At 32.4% G+C, this 18,205-nt stretch overlaps 3 protein-coding genes across 5 annotated transcripts; 2 read left to right on the top strand and 1 right to left on the bottom strand.

Moving 5' to 3' along the window:
- Nucleotides 1-271: 271 nt before the first annotated feature.
- On the top strand, nucleotides 272-5,776 carry LOC106663526 (major facilitator superfamily domain-containing protein 6-B-like). Of its 3 annotated transcripts, none has more exons than XM_024227756.1 (11): nucleotides 272-538; nucleotides 591-698; nucleotides 757-1,118; nucleotides 2,332-2,526; nucleotides 2,600-2,870; nucleotides 2,923-3,110; nucleotides 3,496-3,635; nucleotides 3,700-3,818; nucleotides 3,981-4,223; nucleotides 4,275-4,350; nucleotides 4,486-4,600. In XM_024227756.1, the coding sequence occupies exons 2-11, from the start codon at nucleotides 641-643 to the stop codon at nucleotides 4,505-4,507; spliced, it is 1,674 nt and encodes a 557-aa protein (XP_024083524.1). In that variant the 5' UTR covers nucleotides 272-538; nucleotides 591-640; the 3' UTR covers nucleotides 4,508-4,600. The 3 variants fall into 3 exon arrangements, with proteins under 3 accessions (XP_024083524.1, XP_014243901.1, XP_014243900.1); XM_014388415.2 differs by having other exon boundaries at nucleotides 277-538; nucleotides 4,275-4,430; nucleotides 4,486-5,776; XM_014388414.2 differs by having other exon boundaries at nucleotides 277-538; nucleotides 615-698; nucleotides 4,275-4,430; nucleotides 4,486-5,428.
- Nucleotides 5,777-8,314: 2,538 nt separating this feature from the next.
- Nucleotides 8,315-13,424, top strand: LOC106663541 (major facilitator superfamily domain-containing protein 6-like). The gene is made up of 12 exons (XM_014388437.2): nucleotides 8,315-8,533; nucleotides 8,681-8,774; nucleotides 10,182-10,246; nucleotides 10,309-10,658; nucleotides 10,718-10,810; nucleotides 10,869-11,139; nucleotides 11,198-11,385; nucleotides 11,566-11,705; nucleotides 11,769-11,890; nucleotides 12,707-12,949; nucleotides 13,004-13,153; nucleotides 13,218-13,424. Exons 3-12 carry the CDS (start codon nucleotides 10,189-10,191, stop codon nucleotides 13,289-13,291), a joined length of 1,689 nt encoding a protein of 562 aa, XP_014243923.1. The 5' UTR covers nucleotides 8,315-8,533; nucleotides 8,681-8,774; nucleotides 10,182-10,188; the 3' UTR covers nucleotides 13,292-13,424.
- Nucleotides 13,425-14,645: 1,221 nt separating this feature from the next.
- LOC106663414 (probable small nuclear ribonucleoprotein Sm D1) lies at nucleotides 14,646-15,947 on the bottom strand. Its single transcript, XM_014388234.2, has 4 exons — nucleotides 15,734-15,947; nucleotides 15,151-15,227; nucleotides 14,881-15,081; nucleotides 14,646-14,823 (listed from the first exon to the last, which is right to left on the bottom strand). The coding sequence occupies exons 1-4, from the start codon at nucleotides 15,745-15,747 to the stop codon at nucleotides 14,747-14,749; spliced, it is 369 nt and encodes a 122-aa protein (XP_014243720.1). The 5' UTR covers nucleotides 15,748-15,947; the 3' UTR covers nucleotides 14,646-14,746.
- Nucleotides 15,948-18,205: the final 2,258 nt, after the last annotated feature.

Raw genomic sequence — 18,205 nt, 5'->3', positions numbered from 1 at the left:
TTACCAAAGCTAGAATAGCCAGTGGACTGTAAGACATGATAGGCTCAATTCTATACGCATGTATACACAACAGGAATGAAACCCAGTGATAGAATATCAGACACCCTACACCCATTGTTTCCTATTTTTGAATATTACAGGTTGCACAAAATTATATGTTAACTTTTTTTAGATTTTTAAGTTGAAAAAGGTACTTCAGGATCTCAACATGACTTTTAATTAGAAAAAGAAAGAGAAAGTTCTTCATTTAAAAAAAATCAGTATAACTCATTAAGGATATATATAAACAGAAATAATGATGTTGAATTATGAGAAATAAAGGATATGTTCCACACAGCTTAGAGCAGTTTACATAGAAGATAATTCTCTGCAATCTTTGTGTGCATTAATCACATTAATCCTGTTACCATTCCCCCTTGGAAAGAGTAAATAAGATACTACAAAATTAAGAGACTCCACAATTTTACGTATATCTTACTAAAATTACTATTTCACTAAGAAAAATAAAGCTTGGGGCATAGAGGAGATTTATTGACGTGTAAGTGAAATTGATGCGTTTTAATATAAAAAGTAAAATATTTTTTTTAAAGGATGTATTGTTATTCAATTTGAAGAAAGATTAGCATGTGCCAAGAAAGGAATGAAGAGCAATAGAAAATTGTTATTAATAAAAGCTTATTACTTCTTAACACACGGAGGTAACTTAATTGACTTGAATAAGTTTTTTTTAAAAATAATTTGTTAATTTTTTTATAGGATGTGCACCGATTGCGCCATTCCTGCCGATAATTGGAAGGCAGATGGGTTTTTCGTCTTTATTCACTGGTTTTATATTCGCTGGTGTTCCCATAGCTTCGGTCATTGCAAAATTTCTCATCGGCAATGCAAACCGATTGTACCACTGCCAAAAGATCAGTTTTCTTGCTCTTATTTTAGTCCAAACGGTGTCTTATTTCGGTGTTCAATATGTACCACCTTTACCAACCGTAAGAGACAGTGTCACTGAAGTGAAGTGTTCGAACGAAACGTTTATCAATATCTGTTCTGGAAATATTCTAACCGATAAGTACATTGACAATTTTACAACTACTTACATCAATAGAAATCTATATTGCATGGTAATTTTTTATATATATAAACATATAGAACATTGTATCTTGTATTTTAGTTCCTAATTTAAATCCACTTCTATTAAAAATTTCAAAAATTTTTCTCATGTGAAATTTTGAATCGTTTTATTAAATAGAATTAATACTTCAATATGCTTATTCATATATAGGCTGAAAAAGTATTTGTTCACTAATGTGTTAAAAAGTCCAGCTCAGTTTATTATTCAAAAAATGAAATATTTAATGGCAAAAAATATTCATGTGCTAACTAGTTACGATCAGAATCATGCAAAACAGAGTTTGATCAATGCTGATCATTTGTATCCTTTACCAAAACTGACAGAAGAACAATGGTCATACTCAGTATGTCTAAAATAATTAAAGTAGTCTATAAGATTAAAATTAGAAAAGGAATTTGCCTCTTTACAATTGCACCCACTAATATGTTGCATCTCTAATGTCTAGATCTCTTCATTAAGCTGAAGGCTTACCAGATCCCAAAGCTTTTTCATCCGGGCTTTTCATCTGCCAAGAGTAGGAATCTCAGCCTACTTAAGACTTGCACCAACAGAGGACATGTTTCGCTGTCTCTTCTTCCTGGCAATATCTGCACAGGCTTGTTTCTGCCACTCCGAGCCTATACATACATCTCCGGAGTCTGCAGTAAACAATTAGCAGTCCAACTATTATTCTAACCTTAAGAGGTTGATTTAATAGTTCTGCCATTAATTTCTGTGAAAGTTCTTTAACTTCATTTTCAACTTCAAGGTTCAGGACCAATAGGTGTCCACATCGAACTTTCCTCAGACAATATATTGTCCCCCTTGTTGCCTCTCTTTCCTGAATACAAGGGTAATTTTGTCCCCAATGTCTGTCAGGGACCTAATAAAGTCCTAAATGACTAGACATTACCAATGTACTAATTGCACTCAATGCTGTCTGGCTGTCTGAGTTAATTAAGTAGTAGTGTTTTTGTTCTATTATGATAAAGTTGATGAAACTAATTTATTCTTAAATAAATAAATTTAACAATGCTACATAAAACCATGTTAGCGGTTCCAATCCGAGCATAGCCATGGTTATTTAATTGGTCATGATATGAAAAAGTATAATAAAGTAGTTTGATCCTTTGTCCACTACAATCAAAGTTGACGTTAAGCCCTCCTGTATGACAGGAATTACTTAAGGATAAGAGAAGAAAACAAATTATTCTTATTTTTAGATTACATTACAAAAGAAAGACTTCTTGGTTCAACAGATAATTAAAAATATAACTTTAAATACTGATGAAGACAATTACGATATCAAAGAAGATACAGAAATTCACAATGCAAGTTATGCATTCAAATATAGAAGTTACTGGGAACCTGGTTATTACCCAATTAAAGTTTCGATTGCAGCCAACTCGTTTCATTATGTTTGTATCCAAAATAAACATAAAAATTCATTATTTGTTCAAATAGTTAATAATTTAATTTTTATTGTTGTAGGAAGATAATTGTATAACTATGAAAATAAATTGGTTTGCGACTCATGAATTAAAATGGCTTAATCCAAAGTGTAACATTGAAACAACGTCAGTATGCAATTTTCACTGTGGCGAAATATTTTATGAATTTATACACAAACCACCGGTGATGTCGGACAAAAAAGTATATAATTTCCATCAGTTTTGGCTCTTTTTAACAGTCGTTGTTATCGGAAATTCAGCATTTCAAATTAACAATAGCATAGGCAATTCAATGTGCCTGAATTTTCTCGGTAAGACAAACAAACTAATAAAATTAAGGATATAACAAATTGCTTTTCCTAGGTGAAGATTGGGAACAGTTTGCCAATGTGAGACTCTGGGGTTCTTTAGGTACGGGAGTTATTTCAGTGATTTCAGGCTTTCTGATCGACAAATTAAGTGAAGGGAGTACAGTAAAAGATATGTCGATTGCATTTTATATATCTTTAGGCGTTTATTTAACAGATTTCTTAGTCTGCTTTAAATTAAAGGTGACATAAATATTTTTTAAATTATTTTATTGATATTTTTTTATAGTGTTCTGGCTATTATGGCGATTAAAAATAAAATAGCATGATAACCCTGATCTCTTCTGGTTTTGTCCGATGGTGGTACAATAACAGTTAGACAAAATGCTTGATCCAGGATGATTAAGCATTTCGCCTGAAAGTGGTTCAATTCCAGGTTGAAGAAATACTTGATCCAAGACAATCAAGCATTTTGTCTGAAGATGGTGCAATTTTAGACAGACAAAGCACTTGATCAGGGTGCAATTTCATACAGTCAAAGCACTTGATCAGGGACTATCAAAATTATTTAAATTTACAACTTTTTCTCATTATTCTACGTTTAAAGCATTTGTTTTGACAATTTCAGATGAAAAAGAAAGATTCGCAGACTGCATTGACTACATTGTCTAGTAATATTGATGCAAGGAATGTACCAGCTATAGTTTTTGTTCTTTGGTGTGCTTTAGTCGGTTTTTACACAACAATATCAGACAACTTTTTGTTTTGGTAATTTTTAAGCTAATTAACTATTTGTGAGTTTTTTTTCAATAAATGTAAAAACCGGTAAAAGGTACTTAGAAGACATCGCTGCTGCAAATGAGAGCGATCTATCGTTGATGAAAACAATAGAAGGGCTTATTTTGGTGATCAGGACACATCTAGGCGATTTCCCTGCATTCTTCTGTTTCGGTAAATACGTATAATTGCATCATCCCACGTTTTAAGATTGAAACAATTGATAATCTTGTTTCGTTTGTTTTCTATCTTGTTTCAAGTAAATTTTTGATGATGTGGGCAGAACATGACCAACAATTTACATCCTGTTTTTCATTTTATGTAATTGATATGAAGGATGGCTTTTAAAAAATATCGGCCGAATGCACCTGATGACATTTGTGCTGTTTGCATTTGGAGTTAGTTTTATTTTGTACTCCTATATTACAAACCTATGGTTGAGTTTACCTATTGCCATACTGGATGGACTTAGCTTTGGACTTCACAGTGCAATAATTACGTTATTTGGGAATGCTGCACGACGGACTGGAAGTGATACCAATGTTGAAAACACCCTTTATGGATATTTCAACAGCTTAGGTATTTATTACATTCCATCATAAATAATTGTAATAATATTTAATCTTTTAGGCATTTCTATCGGTGGTGTTATTGGTGGCTACTTAATGCAAACTTACAGCGGTTCATTGGTATTTTGGATATTTGGGTTAAGTGCATTATCTTTTTGTCTGTTATACGCTGTCATACAATTATGCCTAAGAATTTTTTTGAGAGGTGTAAAGAAGGGTGAGAAAACAAACTATTTTATCAACTTATTTATTGTTAATTGTTCCAATTTCAGAAGAAACGCCGAAGCAAAATGATTTAGAAGAAACAGATAAATCATCGATTAACACAGATGAAGAGGATACAAACAATTCTCATACAAAACTATAACTAAAAAATGAAGGAAGGATGAATCGACCTTCGGGATATCACCAGTAAGTTAGAGATCAGGGATGCAGTCATGACCACTTCCCTGATCTCTAATATACTGGTATAACTAAAAAAGAAAGTGTGAAATATTTATATATTTAAAAAAAAAATCAATGACTGAGAAAGAAAATGTATATATGATTCTTACAATTAATTATACTTTATTACAAGATTTCCCATAATTTTTTTTTAAATATTTTTATATTTGTAAGTAACCAATTTTAGCAATGAAGTCTTCCACTGAGCGTAGAATCAATCATTTAAAAAAAAAATAGTCTAGTTTTTTCAACAATATGACTCATACTATATGAACAGACATCCAATTATACGCTAATTGAACTTTTACATATTCATGATCACAGATCACCATAATGAACGCGTTAAAGATGTTTTAAAAAGCATAATTGCTTTACAAAAATTGAGTTGAGTATAGGTCAGTGGCTTCAAAACAGTGATTCTGTACCCTTTAAACTGGAGTCCTTAGCCAATTTTCTCAGGACTAACAGAAAAAAAATTCATAATAATAACAATTTCTAGGTTATTAACATTCACATAAAATAGTTATATTTTTTAATAATCCGATTTTTCAGTTTTATCAAATTAACCCAATAGTCGAGTACGAACGTTTGTTTTGAAATATGTTTCTATTTGGTTCATTACAATTTAATAAAAAACGACTTATTTATCACAATATAAAATCTAAGATATAAATCAAGAGGTTTGTAATAATATGTGTGCATTTCAGAATTTTGGTTTGTTTTTAGTTTTGTAAACCTATACTGAAGAACTTGTCTCAAGATTGATTACAGGTATTTCCCAAGGATTTACTATTTAATGATATATTATTATTGAGTCTTTATTAATTAATTATGTATAAAATAATATACAATTTAAACAAATGTAACTTAAGACAGTATTTTTGGCTTACAAATTTGTTAAAAGGAGTATATAAATAAAATAAATTATATATATTTCTGTGCAGTCGTGAAAACAACCTTATCACTTTGCCAGACAAAAGCATACAATTAAAAACAATAAACAATTGGCCACGTTAAAAATGATGTAACTTAAATTACTTATAGGAAAGAAAATCAGATAAAATGAACATTATTGTTCAGTTCAATTATTTAAGGTTTTAAGTTGAGATAAAATAGTCAATGTCACGAGCGGAATTCGAACCAACGACCTTCGGCTTGATACGCCGCTACTCTTCCACTTGAGCTACTGTGACTTCGATCTCCTCGGGCACTAACTTCCCATCTCAACCCCACCTTTTTGAATTTTTCCTCCTTTTTGCCATTTTGGTAGAGAAGCAGCGTATCAAGCCGAAGGTCGTGGGTTCGAATCCCGCTCGTGACACTGACTTTTTTATCTCAACTTAAAACCTTAAATAATTTAATGATATTAATTGGTCAAGCGGACCACGAAAAATAATGAATTATTGTTCAGTCTTACAATCTTAAAGTGCAAGCCTCTGTAAAGCATCCAATCAATCTTGTCCAATCGTAACCATTTAAAAAAGCAAACGTTTCTTCAGACAACCGATTTTGACCCAATTCTCTATAAAATATGAACTTATCATTTTCTTTAATTTTATTGCAACGTATATTTTTGTAGTGCATAGGTAAAAGCTCTACTATTTCATGAAAGATCGTGAGTAGTTAATTTAAAATGATAGTGTTAAAACTCATATGAACTATTTTAATGATTTGTTTAATATCTGTTACACCATTCTGCATATTTTTTTATTGTTTCCAAAGAAATGACTTTAGTCGATTCTCTGACATGTTTAGAACTTTTACCATACAAACAAGATGGTCCTATAGAATATAAGAATGAATATATTCTAATTGTGTCTTGAGATATAAGATGGCTGAGGCCAATGAGGAAGCCTAAACAATGTTTAAATTTTTTTTTTGTAGGAGAATAAATTTGAAAGTTGCGCCAAGGTGACGTCAGACTGACACAAATCTATTGGTCACTTCTCAGAAGGTTATTGGTTACAAGTGCTTATGTATAGAAAATAAAGAGCGGGTTTAAAAAACGAAAAAGTCTACGGTTTCTTTATCCGATACAATTCTGAAAAGATCCTACATTTTTATATATTACTAATTCATTGTTTTAAATTCCACCCCAAACCTGGGCCCCATGATATACCAATGTCTGGTGTATTGTTCGAAAAAGTGTCATTTTAGAGGGAAACGATATTATTGGTTATTAAAAAAAAAAAAGTGGGCTTCAAATTGCTTTGTTCACTTTCTCTTCTAGAGGATTTTCAAATGAAATTTAGAAGTCAACATAACACTTATGTATGTGTAGGTTTTTACTACCTCTTCTGTGCTCTTTAAAATGCCACTTTTCATTACTCATTTTACAATATTTGGCTAATGCATTTATCTTCAATTGCATTCCCTGGGAGATGAATCAGTAAGCATGATATCATCCGCATAAGCTAGTATTTTAATTTTTATTGAGATCCCAGTTATTATTTTGTTAATAAAAATTCCTCCAGTTCGTTTAAAGAAATTGTAAACAATGGATTCAATAATATATGCTTTACACCAGCATCATGTCAAATTCTTTCCTTAGTCCATCCTTGCATAAGACTCAATGAGAGTACCAGAGAGGAGCGACCTAATAGACTAAACAATTTTCGTTGAGAGGCCTATATTGTATAGTTTAAAAAATAACGAGTTCCTATTAACACAGTCAAAGGAGGCAGAAAAATCTGTAAACAATACATACAATGTGTGTGGTGATTAGTGACCATTAATCGATAATTATTCAGAAATCGTGAGATGCGGTCTGGTGTGACGTGTAAGAATGGCACAATTACACAGAAGACAAACACTTTGAGCCCTGAAGATGATCTCAATGAAGATCAAAACGTTGGCACGATAAAGAAAATGTTTTTCTGAAACCTACATCACACCAGACCGCATCTCACGATTTCTGTATAAATACGTACAACTTATGCGCTTTTTTTTTTTTTTAAACAGTAATGACCTATTAAACCTATAATGACATTAACTATTAAGTAGGTTTTTTTCTTTAGTGACATATTTTCAGAATATCATCGGGAAAAATGCATAATTTATTTACTTAGACTTTTTTTTTACTCCGGTGTGCTGGTGTTCTTCCTTCGAAGAAACTCATGTTTGAAGGGGGTTGGGACTAAATTCAGGGTCAATGAGTGCTGTGTCAATTTCTTTCAATTGCGGCCACCGGTCCCCTTAGGCATCAGTAAAAAAGACCAGAGAGAGGCGACGGTGGGGATCGAACCCACGACCGAGGGATCTACCAGCCGAGAGTTTGACGCCTTAACCACTTGGCTACTGTGGCCCCATACTTAGACTTACTGCCCTTTCTTAAACTCTTGTATCTAGGTAAATTTTGGTACATGTTTATATATATATAATGTTTTACAGTTGTGTAATTCTTGATTTGCTTCCTAGCATAGGTTATGAAAATGTTGACGTTTCTTACATAATGCCGTTGTCTGTTTTCTAGCTTGACTCATGCACCATACTAGGAGTTGATAGGAAAGTTGGATGATAAGAAATTATTTTTAGGCTAGATTTTTTTAAAAATCTAATCTACATTAATAATGTAAAATTCAATATTAGAATTGTTTTTAAAAAAAATATTAATCTTAATTTTTATATACATTTCATCTGATTAGTACATACTTTCGTTTAATGAATTGAAGTAATTTTATCAGTGAAAAATATAAAAAGGCACAAACTCTTTACAAATATTCAACACAAATTGTTTTAAAAGTGACATCAAACATAATCTGTTGGTTAAACCAGATAAAATCTTATGTAAATAAACGTCAATTGCTGAGGTTTAGGCTTACCTAGAAATAAAACTGCGAGAAGAGAAATTTTAATGATATTACGTCTTCCAGTGAGGTAAACGGTTGCATTTTGTTATTCAAATGTATTTAATTATTTGCTTTATTATTTTCTTTTGTTGTTTAATTTTACAAAATATTTCTGTGTGATTCTTGCTTCTTTACAATCATTTTCTTTGCCACTCTTTCTTTTTTTTTTATTCAGTTGTTAACTGATTAAGATCAATTGGTGTCCTCATCACTGATTGCTCAAATAAGAACTGCCAAACATTCCAGTTTTAGAACGGCAATTTTAAAAAGTAAGTAATCTCAAAAGAGGTAAATAATCTTGTCTTAAACTACTTATGTTTTGAATTTAATGTATAGAGTATTAAATGAGTATATTTGTAACAAGCATGGTTTATGCAATTTCATACAAAGGTTAAAAAAAAAAAAAAGTAAAGAGGTATTTCAAAATTTGTTAAATGAAAAATATAACTATTGTTCTAAGCTTTTTGGCTTGGCTGTTTTCTTTTGTTTTGTTTTTTATCAAGACAAAAATTATCTTAATGTCTTGGCATATTTATCCATTTTTCATATACTGCAGATAAATTTTTAAAACTTAAACTTAAGGTTTTAATATTATTTTTTATAGAGAGGGAAAAGACAGATAAAGAACTTAATTCTCCATTCTGAGTAAAAACCTCCAGATTTATTGCAATCCTTCCCTCTGACGCTAAAAATGAAGAAAGCAGCAAAGTCAGTGGGCTGGATAGACAGAGAAGCTCTCACGTATCAAGAGTCAAAGGTAGCTCTCGGAGGATCTGACTCATATAAGAGGGGTCATCCTCACTTTTTTAAAGATAGACCACACGAGGTTGACACATAGATACGTACTTTGGCCAAAGCTGTATGTGTCCAGCATGTAGAGAAAGGTTGCGCGATGTGTCTCACCTAATTGAAGGGTGTACCTCCTTACTTTATGTAAGATCATGTAGGATTGCTATCCGATATGAAAATCAGCAAGTATCTGCGATCATGTTCTGATTTCTGGAGGAAAAAGGGATGATTGTACATAGTAATTATAGTTTTGTCTCCCTAAAGTATGTTGAGAGTGAATGGGTAGAAAGTGCCACTCCAAGTGAATGGATGCAAAAATTTATAGGAAAGAATGTATTTAAGACTGAGTGAGAGTGGGTTTGGTTTTAGGGACTGATTGCATTGGGGGCTGAAATGACCTAGCTGTTGATAGCCCCTGGGGTCCAACCTTGGTGGCTGGATGGATAAGACCGATATCTGACCCCAGACTACCAACAGTCGGGGTGGGTGATTCTCAAGGCCTACCAGCAATTTATTGTAAATTGGATTAAAAAGTACTGAAATCTTTAAAAAATATAAATAATGGAGCCTAAAGAAAATTTGAAAATATTGTATTATATTGCGTTATATTGCTGAATTCATAATCTCATTTATCTTGATGTATTGTAACCCATAATTGCATCCCTCTGTCTCTTTCTCTTCCACTCTCACTTGTACAAAATAATACAGTATGACTTATATGATTTAGTTTAAAATTACTTTTAAGATTGCATTGCATGAAAATTGCTGGAAAATGACTTTTTACAAAAATGCAATTCTTTCGTCTGATTTAAAAAAAAAAAAAAAAAAAAAAAATAGACACTTTATTTTTCATGTTTATGTTTTAATGATTGTTTAATTTGTTGTAGTTAAATTATGAAGCTAAATAAAAAATTACTTCCCATGAAAATGCATTATTTTTTTCTCTACTCGGGTAATATATTATTTAAAATTACACTTTTAATATACAAATTACACTGTAATATTTTTATTTAGGTTTGGCTCCGATATTTCCTTTTTTACCAGTCATGGCTAAAGATTTAGGATTTTCTGCATTCATAGTTGGAACAATTTTCACAATCATACCTATACTATCACTGCCTGCAAAGCCATTGTTGGGAGCTATCGCTGACAAGTTTCAAAGCCAGAAACTTATATTTCTTTTACTGATCATAGTGCAAGGGTTGTTTTTCCTAAGCACAAGCTGGCTTCCGTCCTTGCCAGTCGCCACCTCTAGTATTACTTGTGATAATTCTACAAGACTGGATCTTTGCTCAGGGCGTCTAATGGGAAATGACACTTTGGCATTGGCGATAACAAATTCCTTCAAAGGAAATAGTTGCAAGGTAGAAATTTTAACTCGAGTTGCCATTTTATAATTTACAGCAATATTGTCTCAATTTAGATGACATGTCCTGAAAAAACATTTGATCTTGGTGTGATGTTAGAAAAAGGACAACCTTTTGAGATTCTCCTTGCAAATAATAGCTTCAGCATGGTAAACTTAATTCATTACACTTTATTTTTGTTTAATTAATTCAATAATTCAATTATAGAATAAAGAATGCATTTCTATTGAAGTTGATGCAATAACAGCTAACGGGTCAAATAAATTTACTCCTAAATGTACTTCAAAAACTTCTGGACATTGTAATATTGGCTGTGCGATTCCTTTGCTCAACAACATCATGAAAGAGTCTTCAGTCCCTGATGAAGAAGTCATCTATTATTACCAATTTTGGCTGTTGCTCATTCTTATAGCTACTGCCAAGATAGCTACTGCGGTACTGACAAGTATCGGTGACACTATATGCTTCGGCCTATTGGGTAAATAATTAATATACATGCACTTTCCTACTATGCTCATGATTTATTTTATTTACAGAAGACAAACCGAATAACTTTGGCTTACAGAGGCTATGGGGAGCAGCAGGATGGGGCTCTCTGTCATTTATTTCTGGCTTAACAGTTGATAAATTCAGCAAGGGTAGTGAAAAAAAGGTCTACACTTCAGCGTACTACTTTTTAGTTGCTTTTACAATTTTTAACTTTTTAATCTCAACAAAATTAAAAGTAAGTGTTAAAAATTATTTAACTATATATTTTTTATTAATATATAAACAAATATTATAATTTTGAAAAATAACTTGCCATAGTGTTCTTTAGACAGGATGTTTGTGGACGATTAAGCTGAGAGCAAATCTTCAAACACTTCCAAAACAAATGTCCTACATGCCTTATTTTCTATTTCAGTACAGTACTAAATCAGGCCCTTCATCCAGTGTATTTAAAAATGTCTGCAAAGTGTTGAAGAACCGTCACATTATAGTATTTATGTTTTGGTGCACTTTAAACGGTATATATACAGCTATGATATGGAACTTTTTATTCTGGTAAGGCATTTGTTCCTGTTTTATTATTAAAATACAATTCAATCGACATTTTTCTTTGTCTAGGTTTTTAGAAGAAATAGCTGTCAATAATGGTTACGGAGATATGACTTATATTAAGACGTTAGAAGGACTTACATTAACGTTCCATTGTTATTTTGGCGAAATTCCTTTCTTTTTTATATCAAGTATGTTTTTCTAATCAAATATTTTTTGTAATATAACTCAGAGGAACTGTTTAAATTTATAATTTCAATAAGAAATAATATTTCAGGCAGTTCAGTGATTGTAAATTTTCAATTTAAATTTAATGCATTCTAAACTTTTTGTGTTACATTGAAAAACCTAATTACTTTGATATTGGCATTTCTAATTTTATAGCAATTTTTTTCCTTTCATAAACCCTTGCAGTTACCTGCAAATTCATTATGTAAATAACTCCATAAATTTGTCAGTTGAACCAGTTTCACCTAGTCTGGTGTCCTGCAGGGTTATGTCCTAGGTCCTACTCTTTCTTAAATTAATTTCTGATGTTTATACCCTAAAAAACATAGTTCCACTTTGCCTTTTAGAATAGAACCAGTAAGAATTTATTACATTAAGATTATTATGTAGCTTGATTACATAAATCGTACTGATCATATTTTGGCTTGTTTTGTAGAATGAGTAACTTTGGCATATTCTGAGGCCTGAAAAAAAAAATTAGATTCAGTGCAATAGTAAAAACAGATTTATTAAGTATGGCTATGTAACAAGTATAAAAGACAGGATAGATGATTTCAAATTTGTTTATTGTTATTAGCTAAATTATCTGTTTTACGAATTGTTAAGTGTAAATCTGAATATGTTTGTACATTCTGTTAAATAGTATTATTTTTCTTTTATTGAAAGAATGAAAAGAAATATTATTTGTAGTAGAGTTGGAAGTTCTATTATCATTTGAAAGCATTATAATGCACTTCTGTATGCTATAGTTTTTATTACTAATGATTTTATTATTTTAGGTTGGCTTATTAAAAAATTAGGCCACAACAACTCGATGACACTAGTTTTGGCAGCATTTGCAGTGAGATTTATTGTATATTCTTATTTGACAAACCCTTGGTGGACGCTACCAGTGGAAATGCTCAATGGAATTACATTCGGTATATTTTATGCGACAATGACAACTTATGCGAACATGATCGCTCCACCTGGTGCAGAAGCGACGATGCAAAATTTAGTCGCCGCACTTTACGACGCTCTGGGTAAATTAAATACCAACGTTTAAATATAACAATTTTATATGGTGAAATTTCCAGGAGTTTCGTTAGGCAGTTTTATTGGTGGTTATATGATTCAAACGCTAGGTGGAATAACGACATTTTGGATTTTTGGACTGAGCGCAACTGCTTTTACAATTATTCATTTTTTAGTCCATGTATTCATCCTAAAGACTGGATACCGTTCAGGTGATTTAGTATTGATTAATTAATTTTTGTAAACATATTAATTTTTTTTTAATTGTTCATACAGAGGTAGATGAAAAAAAGGAAAATGATTATCAGATGACACTTGAAACAAACATACATTCTCTAGATCTACAATGAATCATTTTTATAAACAAATAAATAAATATATCACTTTTTACTGAAAAATTAGTTTCATTGGTACTTCACAAACGAATCAATATGGATTTGACATATGGACCACGAGTTTTTAATAAAGTATTTTTATTTCCTATATATTCTTTTTTTAAATAAAAATGCTAGTAACAATAATCTTCAAAATATAACCATCTTGTACCAGCATTGAATTCCACTCCAGTACCATGAGTCTGTAATTTGGTTGTTCCTGATCATTTTGGTCTATTTATCTTGCTGGGTTGGTCCAACAGGGTCCAGACCAAAAGTAATTGATTACAACCAAATTACAGATTCATCACCCAAAAAGTTGACCTAACTACCTACGATGTACAATCAAGATATCAGACCTGCAAAAAATCAAATCCCCAATGAAGCAATTAGACTTAGGTATATTTTTGAGGTGAAATTGACAAACGTCTGTCCATGCTGTAGATACACAGTTGGTTTTTTTTTTTTTTTTAACTTACTTGTAGTTCTAAATGAATTACCTAATTTCTAAATAATTCACTCCTTTGAAATTCCACGCTTGAGTATTTTTTCCCCTTGGGCAAGAAAATTTGGCTAATCCTGAACAGCATTTTTAGAAGTTATATACACTTATGCAATCTGAGCGACCTACTGATGATAGCTGAAACACGCTTCTTCAGTACTCGGGGATCAAATTACAAAATTATGCGAAAAACTTATTCGTCTGCAAGTTTACCCTAGTGGTCTGATCTAACTTTATTTTCAAGGCATTTAAATCCTTCTTGGTATTCGTAAATCAGATCTGAGCAGTTCAGGTTGACCAGCTTCTTCATATGTCACAGCGATGAGGAAAAAATCTGAATTCCAGTTCAATAATTTTTAAGGTTGTCTGATGAAATGTTTAACCCTTATTATTATTATTCAGAAATCGTGAGATGCGGTCTGGTGTGATGTAGGTTTCAGAAAAACATTTTCTTTATCGTGCCAACGTTTCGATCTTTATTGAGATCATCTTCTGGGCTCAAAGTGTTTGTCTTCTGTGTAATTGTGCCATTCTTGCGTGTCGTGTTGAGAGTGCCCACAATGCAACACGACACGCAAGAATGGCACAATTACACAGAAGACAAACACTTTGAGCCCTGAAGATGATCTCAATAAAGATCGAAACATTGGCATGATAAAGAAAATGTTTTTCTGAAACCTACATCACATCAGACCACATCTCACGATTTCTGAATAATTATCGATTAACGGTCACTAATCACCACTCACTTTATTATTATTTAATGATGTTTAGTTGAAGTAATAACAAAAATCATTACTGAAGAGGTAAAGATAAAGAAGTCTTGGATGCTTAAAAAAAATTATAATTCCTATTTTAAAATCATTATGTAATTAAATGGTAAATGAAAAGTAGTAAGTAATGGAAAAAAGAAGTGAAGGTATAAACATTTAACGCCTAGCTCGTCCTCTGCCCCTTCCTCGTCCTCTTCCACCACGACCTCTTCCCCTGCCTCTCGGCGCACCGCCTGTAATGCAAGTTGTTAAGAAAAGAACTAAACAATTACAAACAAACAAAATCAAACCTCCTCTTGCAGCGTCTTTCTTTTTAGATTTCGCCTTCGGAGTATCGTCAATGAGTAAAGTCTCCAATGGGAGAGAATCAGGTAGAATGTAATATCTAATATTATTTCCACGTATGCTCAGCGTATCCAATTGGACAGGATCTCTGTTTTTTATGGTCATTTTCACAGCTTTTAAATGTGTGTTCATAGCGACATCGACACCTTTAAAATAATTAATAAAAATAACTCGATTAACTTATGACCATCTTTATACTCAGTTGAAATAATTACCTGTGATGGTACCATGGACCTGAGTACCATTTTTCAACTCAATCGTCACCGTTTCATGGCTTAGCTTCATTAAAAACCTGGAATAATGATATTTTAATTTAAACAATGTTCATATGAAAATATTGCTGATGCGGGGTGCTTGTGAGTTAATGAACTCTTGGTGTATTGGCACTGTGTCTTATGGAGACAGTTCCTCACTGAAGATGGCACAATGCCGAAACGCATTTGAGTATTTCAACAAACCCGTGAGTGAAGACGGATCCAAGTGACCCAGTGCCAGTTCAACATGATAAAAATATAACTCTAAGAAATGCATAATCTTAAGACTTTTTTAAATAATTGACAAGGCATCATTCTCTAGCATATCATTCAGGGTAAAACACCAACTTTGACTAATAAAAATATTTCATAATTGATCAAGTTTGACAATAATAATATAACTAGTGTATAAATTGTGTTTTAAATTTGTTGCAGAAGTTGTGGTACAGGATACAGTAAAAAAATGAGTGTCTGTAAGCCTAACTAAGTACAGCTCAAACAGATATAATTTAACTACCATCAAGTAAAGAAACATCGGACATACTTAACTAGCTTCATTTTGTCTTGGATAAAAACCTAGTCTCAGCTATAATTAAATTTTTATGCGATTAAACAAAGCCAGGCCGGCACAAACATAAACACGCGAACCGTGATCAGCGTTGATCGATGCCTTCTGTATACAGATAGATATAACTGTAGGTTTGCGCATAGGTGCGGCTCACAAACACACGTTGCCTAACATAATTTTAAATTAAAAGTACATCGAATCTGTAAATATTAGCATAATTAGATTATAAATAATCATCAAATTGAAATTTTGAGAAAATATACTAAGAACGGAATCTTTAGTAACTAACGTAGCATCGTTCCTTAAAGTCCAAGCTCATGAAGGAAAAATATAAACCTACTTTATGGCTAAGTAAAGTAGTCATATTTTTTTTTCTTCTAAATATAACGCTTATAAATATCTAATTATAAAATAAACCACCTCATTTGATTGTACAAAATTTTAGCTATGTATCAAAATTACACCAATACAATTACATGATAGTATAATTCAATATTCCTATATAAAAGAAGCTACTTTGTTTGAATCTGTTGTAGTTTAACAAAATAATGTCCCTAGATCTGGAAGTAATTACAGTTAAGCTAGTTAAATTGCCTGTTATATAATGCTTTGTGTGATGTCCTCCTGGGTCTGTGGGGTGATAAACCTATAGTTTGATAGTTACATTCAGTTTCAGTTCATATCATCCAACAATCGTTCTAGTCTTTGCCAATGTTAAGACTGAGTCGGTCTTCAAGGAAATTTGAGATCGCCTAAAAAATTTAAATATGTCAATCTGTAGAGATATTTAAGGTTGTTTTGCCCTGATGATGATTTTAAATAGGTTGAAAGCTTGGCAGTAGCAACTGAATTTGATTTTTCTTCAAGACCATCTGTGATCTGTGTTCACGTGTGAAAAAGTGGTCGATACTTCTAACATTGAAAATTAGAAAAATAATGCTAGTACTGACATAACTCTTTGCTCTACTCCTGTACGAATAGTACTATGCATTTCTAATAACCTCTAGTACTCATCTCCGACTTTCCACCTTCATGGGTGTACCTCTTAATCAAACAGACGGAAAGAGGGGAAAGAGGAACAGGAGCTGGACTTTTCTCCTAAACCCTACACCTTATTCCTCTACTACCAAACCCATTCCTAATCTCTCAACCTAACCTGTTGTACGATCTGTGCTGATCGATGGATGATATGGGGGTAACTACCAACAATGGAGCCTCAAGGGTACCAGGTGACCACCTTGAGTAATCAACTTTACTGGAAAAAGGACTCATATATTGCGGGCTTTTAGATCCCTCATACTTGTAGGAATCACATGGATAAGCCAAAGGAAAACAAAGGCTAAGGAAAAAGAAGAGTAGAGTCAATTGCACTGAACTTGGGTGGTACAATAAGCCAGAAGGGTGCAGTGCCTGAGGAGAACAAACCCCGCTTCCTAGGGGTCATCATCATCATCCTACCCCTGCTTCATTCTCTAGTATCATTATTTACTTCTTACCATACTTAAATTTCTTAATGTTGCCAAAGGGCCTGGACCAGATCTAATTCCCTCCTCTCTACCTACTACGCTACTGCAGTGATGAACTTTCCTACTCTTTTTATCTTATCTTTAATAAATTTCTCAATTTTGGTACATGCTTCACCAAAGTTAAATCCTCAATTACAAACCTCCTCTTTTTTCTAGGACTTTATTTTAAATTCCTTTGCCGAAAAGTGTCAAGTCAATGCAATATACACTGACTTTTTCAAGGCATTTGACAGTTAATCACTCATGGCATTTTCTATGGCACCTTTTACGTTGGTTCTCTTCCTACCTCACCAATAGAAAACAATATGTTAAATTAAAATCCTATAATTCTTTTCCTTTTCTTGCATCTCTGGAGTCCCCCAGGGATCTCACTTAGGCCCCTTTCTATTATCATATTCATTAATGATATTGCATCTGCTCCTAATGACACACATTTTCTCCTATTCGCAGACCTCAAAATATACCACAGAATTTATTCTGAATCTGACTGTTTATTTACAGCCCAAATTAATTAACCTTGAAAAGTGGTGCAACAACTAATTGTATGACATTCAACATTAAAAAATGCAACATTATTTCTTTTAGCAGTCTTAAATCTACCCCCCCATCTAAATACAATACTTTATTAAGTAGAGTAAAAATAATCAAAAGTATTCACTTTGACCAATTTTTATTTCACCATATTAACCTACTAGCCAGTGGAGCAAACAAATTATTATTCATCTGTCACTACTCCAAGGAATCTCACTTTAACCTAGTTTAAATTATTAGGGCTAATTCCTTACGTGGATAGGATCCAGCAAAATGGATATCTTTTATGATTTCCCATTGAAATGTCTCGACCAGCTCAGAAATTTCTTAAAACTTATCCTCTAGTCACTCACTAGCTTAACTACCTTTCCTTCATATTCAATAATTTATT

The sequence above is a fragment of the Cimex lectularius genome, unplaced genomic scaffold, assembly GCF_000648675.2.
Source record: "Cimex lectularius strain Harlan isolate CLEC.00 unplaced genomic scaffold, Clec_2.1 scaffold114, whole genome shotgun sequence".
NCBI classification, from domain to species: Eukaryota; Metazoa; Arthropoda; class Insecta; order Hemiptera; family Cimicidae; genus Cimex; species Cimex lectularius.
This window is presented reverse-complemented; position numbering and strand designations above follow the sequence as displayed.

What these genes read in the sequence shown, in the direction of transcription:
- LOC106663526 (XM_014388415.2), top strand. Translation starts at nt 641, where the DNA reads ATGAAGAGCAATAGAAAATTGTTATTAATAAAAGCTTATTACTTCTTA. An exon ending in ATAGAAATCTATATTGCATG is followed by an intron (nt 1,119 to 2,331) that starts GTAATTTTTTAT and finishes TCTTATTTTTAG; the next exon opens with ATTACATTACAAAAGAAAGA. An exon ending in TCAGACAACTTTTTGTTTTG is followed by an intron (nt 3,636 to 3,699) that starts GTAATTTTTAAG and finishes AACCGGTAAAAG; the next exon opens with GTACTTAGAAGACATCGCTG.
- LOC106663541 (XM_014388437.2), top strand. Translation starts at nt 10,189, where the DNA reads ATGAAGCTAAATAAAAAATTACTTCCCATGAAAATGCATTATTTTTTT. An exon ending in TCAAAGGAAATAGTTGCAAG is followed by an intron (nt 10,659 to 10,717) that starts GTAGAAATTTTA and finishes GTCTCAATTTAG; the next exon opens with ATGACATGTCCTGAAAAAAC. An exon ending in TCCTTTCTTTTTTATATCAA is followed by an intron (nt 11,891 to 12,706) that starts GTATGTTTTTCT and finishes TTATTATTTTAG; the next exon opens with GTTGGCTTATTAAAAAATTA.
- LOC106663414 (XM_014388234.2), bottom strand. An exon ending in GGTCCATGGTACCATCACAG is followed by an intron (nt 15,082 to 15,150) that starts GTAATTATTTCA and finishes ATTATTTTAAAG; the next exon opens with GTGTCGATGTCGCTATGAAC. An exon ending in GAAAGACGCTGCAAGAGGAG is followed by an intron (nt 14,824 to 14,880) that starts GTTTGATTTTGT and finishes CTTGCATTACAG; the next exon opens with GCGGTGCGCCGAGAGGCAGG.